The following is a 10,039-nucleotide window of genomic DNA, read 5'->3' as shown; positions in this document are numbered from 1 at the left end:
TGATTTCAGTGATCCAAAGAACCCTGAGACACAATACCATCCATGAGTTTAATTGAAAAACAAAAAATTTAATCTTTATGACACTTAAATACAATTTGCATAATAATTTGGAACGCAGTGTATTCATGTACAATCTTTTTTTTAATGCCTCAGTTTCATTTTATTATAGTTTTGTTTTTATTAAATTGATTTTATGATCTACATATTATTTTATCATTACATGACAGTTGTGAGTGTGTAAAGCACTGACAGAACTGTCTTTTAGTTTCTGTTCTTGTCTATTGAACATTTTTTGATCATAGATGGAGCTAATCCTCACCTTAATCCTGCTACAGACCAGGATTGCCCGGCAGCATAAGTTACCATGGTTACTAGGCTGGGATTCAGGTTAACTACCTTGATGGAACGGAGTTGTGGCTCAGTTTGATGGAACGGAAACCGGAGTTTAGCTCGATGTATTAGGCTTAGCCAGAACCATGGTTTCCATAGTTACCGATGTGAGGCTAATCTTAGTCACTCTGATGGAACAGAACTCTGGCTCAAATTTGCCAGACTTGGCCATTTAAGCCTGGATTTGCCTTTAGCCTGCTTGATGGAATACCCCCCTGCTCTCAGTGACAACAGCGGGAGAGAGCAAAACACTCCTAAGCAGTGTTTCCCCTACCACTATATTAGGGGGCACCCCTAATATAATGGTGAGGGCGCCCTTCCGCCACGGGAGGGGCTGTTGAAGACTTGTGGGAGGAGCTGCTGATGACGCCGCAAGTGCGACCCACTGGCGGTGGATAAACAGGAAACAGCTGATAGCAGGAATGAGCAGCTAGTAGCAAGAGGGAAACGCAAACTGGACAGACACTGTAAAGATGAGCAACTGGGGAGACAAAGAATTGCGCGGCCTCCTTGCCCTTGCAAACGAAGAGGCCATTAACCATCAAATGACGGGAACGGTGAAGGATGGGCCAACTTATGAGAGAATTTCCGAAGGACTGACCAGCCGCAGCTTCCCTCGGAGTACGTCACTGTTTAAGTCACACGCTGAGCTACACGTTTTGTTACTTGCTCACCCCCCCATTGCGCCGAAAAAGGCACATTCTATATAAACAAAAGTAGGCAGGCAGCATTTTGCTCCCCAATTTTGTTTTCATACTGCCAATGCTGAAAGCAGACCGAGTGGGCTTTCCTGCAAATTTGCACAATTCCTATTTAAAAAGGGATTAAGAAACAGACACATTCGTGACAAGACAGAGGAACAGGTCGCACAGTATCCTTTCATAACTCAGACAGCTACTTTCAACAGGTAAGATAGTTATATTCAGGTGGATGATGATGGTGAGGGGGAGGATATGAACTGCACACAGAATGTGGAGGACAGGGAGGGAGGACAGCTCTGCCCCTTCATGCAGCTGCGGTGTCAAATGCAAGACGAGGGAGTGGTGAAAGGTAGATAGGGAACTCCAGTGAAGAGAGGCAAAGGAGTTACTGTGTCTTTTCATTTTGTCTCGTATTACAAATTTTTGCATCTAATATAACAACAAAATGCATCGGACCCAGTGTGCAAGGTTTCTGCACGTTAAGATTTTTTTTCGGATGACTGATTAAAAAAAACTGACACATTGTGCAATGGCCTTTATCCTGAACTCTGAGTTAAATAATCCTGAGATAGGAAACTTAAGAGTTTTGGGTTACAGACAGGTGATCAGACTTCGTTAAGTCAACTCTGAGTAACTTTACACTGAGGTAAGTGCAAGAATGGTGAATGAAAATAGCCTCCATCAACAGAGCTCTGATACAACAATTCACCATGGCAACAAGTCAAGTCAAAGGCATAGTGCAAAAAGGTCAAAATAAAGACTTTGATATCGTTATCTCAGCATAAATCTCTGCAAACTGTTTGATCACTGAGGACATAAAATACTGTGTCGGACAGCTCAGAGGGAGACAGAGAAACTCATAGTGTATGTTACCATAGTAAATGACCGTAAGGACTACTTCTTCCCCCAAATAACCAATTGTATATTTATTAATGACTCCATGTTACATTGAATTGGTGAAGAAAACGATTTTTTGTGCATCGGTGAACAAACAATCCGAAATCAGAGAAAATTCTTGATGAACTTAAGTCATAGGCGACCGCATTTGACAACAGAAAAACTGTATCAAAACACCAGTTTACTAACTCTCTCACAATTCATGCAGTACATTACAAGTCTCATTGATCCAGTCATGTACTATGTACTTCCCAAACAGACAGTCCTTTCTGATAGGGAACTAAACAGGCTGTTCTCATGCACTGTTTGTATGTTTTCTTACAGGAGTAAGGCACAAAAATGTATACATACTCCATGTAATCATGAGACAATAATTTGTGTATAAACCAGGAATTTGGGACAGTTGCGGTCACATGACCAATGCACTGATGGGAGTAAACATAAAGTAAGTAAAGTAAGCTCTGCTCAGTGGCTGTGAACATAGTCGCTCTGTCTTTACCACTGCTGTTTGCAATGATATATCAATTTAATCTCTCGGGCTGCTTAACAATAGCATGCTCACACAATTATCGTGACTACTTGAACCTGTTTCAAATTAGTCTGATGGTGTGAACTTCAATTGACATTGACCTGTATGGAACTGCTTTAGCCCATACTGATTTTTATTCACATCAGATTTTGCACTTTCATACTCATTTTTCTTAGTGCTCTTTATGAAACAAGCCCCGGCTCCTGTGTTCCCGAAAGTAAAATTATGTTTTTTAAGTTTAGTTTCTTTCATCGGAAAGAACTGTCTATTACAGTCGTATGCTCAGCACCTTCAGGATGAATGAGACTTGGATTATACTGCATGAATTGTGTGAGAGTTTGTAAATGGATGTTTTGATTTAGTTTTGCTGTTGTTAAACACAGACCCTTTTTACCTCAATTCATCACGAATTCTCTCAGTTCTTGGATCCTTTGATCACCAAAGTTCACAGATTCAACAAAACACAGTGTATGTAACTGATATACAGATGGGTTGTAAAGTATTCTTTAAAGTGACCTGTTTCTGGAGGTAAAAACTCAGTTTTTGCTGAACCAAAGTAACACCCAGGTTGTTTAACATGTTAGGAATTCAAAGAAAATTATGTAGGTGAATAGATCCAGGATAAGATTAAACTAGAGAAATTCTGTTTTTGAGACATCACTGATATAGTTCTCACCTGACCCCCTTCTTGTTGGCTTCATCATGGGGCCGAATGTAGTCCACCTTGCCCTTGGTGATAACACACAGGTCAATGTTGCTGCCAGAGCCCAGGTCATTAAAGATCCCTGCAGCAATGGCGTCTCGCACTAGCCGCTTGGCCTCCTCCTCCTTTTAAGAAAGAAACAATAGTAATTGTCAAATGAAAAGCAGCATGCTGTTGAATAAACTTTGTTATAGGCTTGTGTGTTGCATTATATGTGAGAGGTTAACTCACTGTCATTTCAGGCTTGTAGCGGTCCTCAAACACTGCCATGGCAGCCAGGGACCCAGAGCCTTCAGAAAAGAAAAAAGCAGCTCACCAAACTGACATTACAATACATGGTGTTTAAAGTCAGTTTCTATAAGAAATAACACTGTAAAAAGCCCTCATCTCTTCAACTTTTATATGCTTGAGAAAAACAAGCAATGGTGCAGGTTTGGTTCAGAAGTTTGTAGATGGTCCAACATCCATATAAATATTTGCACTGTTAATACACTACCCCTGCTTTGCTCTTTTCCTGCGTTGTTAATGTTTAATGTTATTTCTTTGTAATGGAGACGGACATAAAGTAAGAAAATTAAAAGATAGTAGCAGGGCTTTTACTCACCATAAATGCAGAGGCTACCAGCTTCATTTGAAACAAACTACATTATAGATGGTCCGTTATGCATCATTCCCTCTGTGTTTTTATATTTTTACTTTATATCTGCTCCTGTTGGCTTCATAAAGTTAATGCATCGCGCCGTCATTTCAAACTCAACACTTAGTGAATTTGTTTCAAATTAAAAACCCCTTATAAGCTTGGCTTTGCGTACGGTACTTCAAATGTAGCTCCTGCCATCTGCTGGCACTTTTTACATTACTACAACAACATTTCGGCTGGCACATGAACAGACACAGTGACTGAAATAATAGTAAAAGTAATAAATATAGGACAAGAATAACCTGATGACATCACACACGTCGTTAAAGACGACCGGGGATAATTGGTGTGTACCATCGTGTAGTGTGTGTCATGTCTGTCAGCCAAGTCACGGCATGATTTCATGACTCCACAATCGTGTGATGAGACAGTGACTTTCAGAACGGGCAGAAAAGTTGTGTAGTGTGTACCAGGCACAGGTACACTCGCTGTATAGTTGTGGGTGGTGGTCATGGAGATGGCTCATGAAATTTGAAGTGTTATCCCCCTTCGCAGAGACTTTTTTTCCTTCATTTTCTGTAGGCAGGGTTACTATCTTCAATTAATTTCCACTCAGCATCCTTATAAAACCCAAAATACGTCCGGACTTCAGATTTTGTCCTTTCAGAGGGGGAAAAAAAATCTCTGGAGCACTGTCCGTGCGGGTGCCACCATGTTTTCAGAGGCCAAATGTTGCAAACTGCGCATGCGCGCCTGTGAGGGACTGCTGCTGCTTTTCCAGGCAATGAGCAGTATCACCGTGAGTTTTTCCAAGTGTGGTAATCAAACACAGTTTAAATGATAATTATAATTTGAAACAGTAATACCTAGGGTTGGGCATCATTTGAATCTGAACAATTCCAGTTCTGGTTTTTGATTCCGGTTCCAAACGATTCTTGATTTCGATTCTTTATGGTCAAAAAAGGTTGCATGCTTATTTCACAGAGGAAATTTTCATTTAAAAAAAAAAAAAAAAAAAAAAATCCGATAAAGTCATCATATAAAATCATATAATCATAAAATCATAACTCCATGAAACACTGACCCAACTTGCTGTGTGTGACACATTTGAATGCCCTCATATAGTGAAATCTTGAGTCAGTATCTTGCAACAACAGCCACTGCTTTTGGGGCACCATTTCAAAATTATACTGAAGCCTATGTTTATAATCCTATGAGCATAATGGAGACACATTAGAATTATCATCTCGGAAAGGTTCGTCACATAGTGTCAGTATGATGTTGTGTATAAGTACATTGTGAAGGTTCACACAGTATTCCAACTGAAAGCTGAATTACAATAACACTGTGATATTTCATTTAAGACGAGTCCACCCCACCACTCGCACTCTTTATTGCATCTTCTGAATAGTAATAGGGTTCAGTCTTATCCTGAGGGCTCAAGGCGGTGACGATTAGAGGCCACCAACTTGCCCCCAGGCCCAGAGGGAAGAGCAGACGGGTGAACTATGACCTTCCATTTCTAGGCCTGTGTGTAGGTCACTAGAGATCACTGGCCTAACCCCAGGAACATAAGGGGAATGATGACGGACACACACACCTCTGCTCTGATGCTGTACCTATTCATACTCTCAATCCCAGATTCTGTCACAGATGAATTTTTTTAAAATTTTTATTAAGCTAGTGGTTCCTCCATGTTGAATGCTATAAAGTATTCAATCACCAATCACACAACAACACATTCTCACCCTGACCTCATCACATTTTGCCACTTCGTCATGGACTTTCCACATCTACCTATGAAGTGAAAGGTAGCCTGGGTATGTCATTATTTTAATAATTACTTTAAATTTATCATATTGACCATGAAATCATCTTTGGTTAATGAAATGAAAAATAAAATTAAAATTAAATTAAAAAACCCCCCACATATTTGTTGGTTACATTTGCGTCATATCTGGGGATGTATGCTCATTGGTCCGATGCTTGATCATGACATACTGGTTTGATTCGTTGCCATAACGTCAAGAGAGAGCGCAGTGAGTTAGCAAGACGGCGCTAGCATTTCTCAAAGTGAAGCAAGCTCTATCGGACTGAAGGGACGGAGAATGAATATAAGAAAGAAGCTACACGGTGCTGCCTCTTCAAGCTCCATCTAGCAATGCACCTGTTAGCCTAAATGCTACCTGTGGAATAGCACCCATGGATGACCTTGGGACTGACCAGCCCAACCAAACTGTTTTACAGCGGTACCCTGCCAGCATTTTCAGCGGAAGGAAGCGTTCATTTGTCCCCGATTGGTATCATAACTGAGACTGGCTTGAATACAGCATCAACATCAACTACGAAAGAACAGGTATTATGTCTCCTCTCTCATTGATGATGTGGGATTTCTAACAGAAAACCAGCTGCCTCTATTAGGGAAGATAGATGCTTTTGATAACATGTCTGAGAGAGGGAGCGGCCTTATTCTATCCTTACTGGACCATACGATTAAAAAGGACCCAGATTTGGCAGCTGTCGTGAAAGCAATCCCACGCAGCCGCATAAACAAAAAAAATAAAAATAAAGCCCAAGTGAAAATTGTTTAGGAACCGTTTGGGGGAACTGAAATTAAAACATATGAATGGTTCCAATGGAACTTAAATTTTGGAATCAGTTCCACTAGGTTCTCGGTGCCCAACCCTAGTAATACTAACCGTCGGGAATTTTACCGCAGTTTATCATTTTACCGGTAATCGTTACATCCCTAGCTGGAACCAGGTTGTTTTTTTTTCCAGAGTTTCAGCTTGAAATTGGCTAAAAATGGCCTTTCCCTAATCAACTCCTTTAAAAACAGCTTCACAACAGTCAATATATGAGTGATACAGATTCTCAGCTAAGAGAAAACGTTACATAAGCAAACTTGTTTGGTCTTAACATTAGGTGTGCAAAACAGTAGCTTTTACTGTATGCATCACATTGCATTTTTGTTTTTTTGCCAAGGGAATGTACTGTTTATCAGTGACACAGAAAACCTGAGAAAGAATATTATTTTATTATTTTGTTCTCAGGTCCACTTGCCCACACTCTAAAATAAGCCTTAATAGTTCACCCCAATTATAAATCAGGATGAAGTTGAAGATTATGAAATGTGGTATAATTGTTTTAAACCATACCATAATGTTAACGCTTTGAATTATGTGTGGTCTTGACTGAAACATTTAAACTCCGCTGCATCATGTTTAAGACCAAACAATTATTTGTCACATAAATTCATAAGGATATGATTGCAGTGAAATGCTTGTTGCACAGGCAATTTAGTGATATCCTGCAGTTGTGGTCTTGAAATAAAATCCGTTAGTAAAAAAGCTGATGAGTCCAAGACAAGAGATTTAAAAAATGGTTTTGAGACTGGTTTCGAGACCAAAGACCGATCTCAAGTGCTACAACACAGGAATTCACACTATAAGTAATTCTCTGCCAGCATTTCCCTTTCGTCTTAATTGAAGCAACAGTGTTGCTTTTTACTGTAATTCTTTTATAATTAAATAATTTTTATACATGCTGAACATGTCATCTGATTTGTTTTGTCAACGCGCACAGATCCTGCAGAAGAAAGCCTGGGATAACAGAGCAGGTTGATAACCACCATCGTGATACCCGTTATCTTTGACTAAGACTTTAGGGTTTGTTGAGCCAGCTAATACAAAGAAAGCCTGGCTCTGTTGAACTTGCCTCGAGATACATCCTTCTGATTACAAATCTGACATTTGGGGTTATTTACCTCATAAAGTAAAGAAGTTAGGATCCCATTAAATAACCATTTACAGGTCAAAGTGTGTACTTTGCATCTATCAAGGTGTTAGGCTGTAACTGAAATATGAGAGTCATGTAGAAACATTAGTATGTTAGTGTTTAGGACTGACCCATGGTGACGTAGGGCAGCTTGTCAGTGGAGCCGTGAGGGTAGATGCTGTAAAGGTGAGGACCATTACAGTCCACTCCACCCAGGACCAGAGCAGCCCCAATGTAGCCCTGATACCTGAAAACACACATAACAGAACACATGCATGTTTGTGTATATCACAGACTTACTGATGCAAAGCAAATAGAAAACATCTGAGACTGATTTTTGGATATTATATAGCAATACTAATTTTTTGCATTATTAAGGTTGAGTAACTTAACTTGTATTTACTTTACTTGATTAACCAAACCTGGCTATCTAGTTATTTATCTATGAACAGTTTATTGAATTTTCAGATAATCTACACTTTAATGAGAAGTGTACCTGAAGAGCATTTGTTTGAGCATACGGTTGGCAGTAGCAACACGTGGTAGTCTGCCTGTAGAGAGAGAGTGCAGCTCCAGGTTGGATGAGATGATCTGAGTGGTCATCTCTGTGTCTGCAGCTGTTCCTGCTCCACAACAGCTGGACAACAACATATTCACAAAAGCAGTCTGTCAGTTATACAACACCTCCGCTTCATTACATGAAGCTTGACAAGAATAACTACGAATGTAATATTTTCTCAAAGCCACTATGATTATGAGCACAGACAACTCTCACTATGTCAGATTTGGAGCTTGCAGGTAAGAACCTCAGTTCCTGTCACTTACTAAATATTGGGGGAAATGTAGTGGATCTTTGAGCAGTTCTTGTCTGCCACTACCATGCCCTCAGTGGCTCTGGTGTCAGCTCCGAGGACGATGCCATCCTACATGGGGAAACACAAATCATCATTTGGACTCAGTAAATCCACACTCAGTGGTGCTGCTTACTTCAGTGCTTCTCAGTAAAGCAAAACAATACCACTTCTACCAATTAGTCCATCTGCTGACACTTTTTGAGTTGTTTCTCTTTGAATGATTTTTTCAACATATTCAAATAGATATGAGTGTGTTAGAATGTGATTTGGCCCTACAAGTTGACCAATATAGGACACTACACTCAGAAATGCTCAAAAACGAAGTTTATGGTCTTTTCAAAAGCTTGCTCACAATTGTTTGATGATTTTAGCATCTTCAATTGGACAGTAAATCCATTGAAAGAGTGTCCTCATACAAGTACTTGGGTATTTGGATAGATGACAAGCTTTTATTTAATGTACACATTTCTACTCTAGTTAGGAAGCTTAAAGTGAAGATTGGCTTTTATTTCAGAAATAATAAAACTTGTCGAAGCTACATTTCTGTCTGTGATTGATTATGGGGTCAAATTATATATGCATGCAACCTCCTCCATTTTACATAGCCTTGATTCAGTCTTTCACACATCTCTACGTTTTATTACAAATGCAAAGTCATTTACCAATCACTGCATTCTTTATGATTTGGTGGGTTGGACATCACTGACCACTCGCAAACAACAGCACTGGTATATTTTTTATCAATAAAGCAATATTGTGCAAACTTCCCGCCTACCTCTCTGGTAGTTTCTACCTACGCTCCTCCACATGGTTGCTTTTTAATGTACCCTCAGTTTTAACAGATCTGGGGAAAACTGCTTTCTCCTACTATGCACCTTGGACCATGGAACAATCTTAAACAAGATTCAAAAATAGAAACTAGGGATGCACCGAATATTCGGTAACCGAATATATTCGGCCGAATATTGCAAAAAAACACACATTCGGTATTCGGTGGAATAGCGGCATGTTTTGATAACGCAATCAAACGGCGTGCCGTGACGGGCGGAATAAAATGTCGGCAGTGTGGCAATCTGCCCGTCACGGCACTCGCATTTGCGACTAAAAATAGTTTTGAGCGAGCAAAATAGGCTTAAATCATTCAGCACGCTGTGCGAGCAGCCTACAGATTTCAACCACCAGCAGAAACAAAAGGCAAATCCCATCGGTTGTGGGTTGAACGGGGGTCACAGACACAGTATTCCTGTCAAATACGGCGGCCATCGGCTTACCGGCAACCGACAAGTTGGTTCCAATAATATCCTCTTCTTGGCGTCATGACTGCCCAGAAGTACCTGAACAGCCGAGCCAGCCGAACACAGGTATGTGACGTGTCAGAGGAGAAACGAGCCGTTAACATTACTCTTTCTGGCAGTAACGGCTCACAAACCTCACCGCACTTTAGGGACTGTTCGTTACTTATGAAGGGACTTGTCAGGGGAGGAGGGTGGCTGGGTGATTCTTATTTTATTTATTTATTTTATTTTGACCCCCCCTATGTTAATCACT

General features: G+C 40.2%; 1 protein-coding gene across 2 annotated transcripts in view; it reads right to left on the bottom strand.

The window, feature by feature from the left end:
* psmb7 (proteasome 20S subunit beta 7) overlaps nucleotides 1-10,039 on the bottom strand; it is a 22,843-nt gene that overhangs the window by 5,846 nt on the left and 6,958 nt on the right. For both annotated transcript variants that reach the window (XM_050052721.1, XM_050052722.1), the window contains exons 3-7: nucleotides 8,463-8,560; nucleotides 8,134-8,274; nucleotides 7,769-7,884; nucleotides 3,452-3,510; nucleotides 3,194-3,345 (exon numbers count right to left, since the gene is read on the bottom strand). In XM_050052721.1, coding sequence (XP_049908678.1) covers nucleotides 3,194-3,345; nucleotides 3,452-3,510; nucleotides 7,769-7,884; nucleotides 8,134-8,274; nucleotides 8,463-8,560 — 566 coding nt within the window. The remainder of the gene's footprint in view (nucleotides 1-3,193; nucleotides 3,346-3,451; nucleotides 3,511-7,768; nucleotides 7,885-8,133; nucleotides 8,275-8,462; nucleotides 8,561-10,039) is intronic.

The sequence above is a fragment of the Epinephelus moara genome, chromosome 9, assembly GCF_006386435.1.
Source record: "Epinephelus moara isolate mb chromosome 9, YSFRI_EMoa_1.0, whole genome shotgun sequence".
Lineage (NCBI taxonomy): Eukaryota > Metazoa > Chordata > Actinopteri > Perciformes > Serranidae > Epinephelus > Epinephelus moara.
This window is presented reverse-complemented; position numbering and strand designations above follow the sequence as displayed.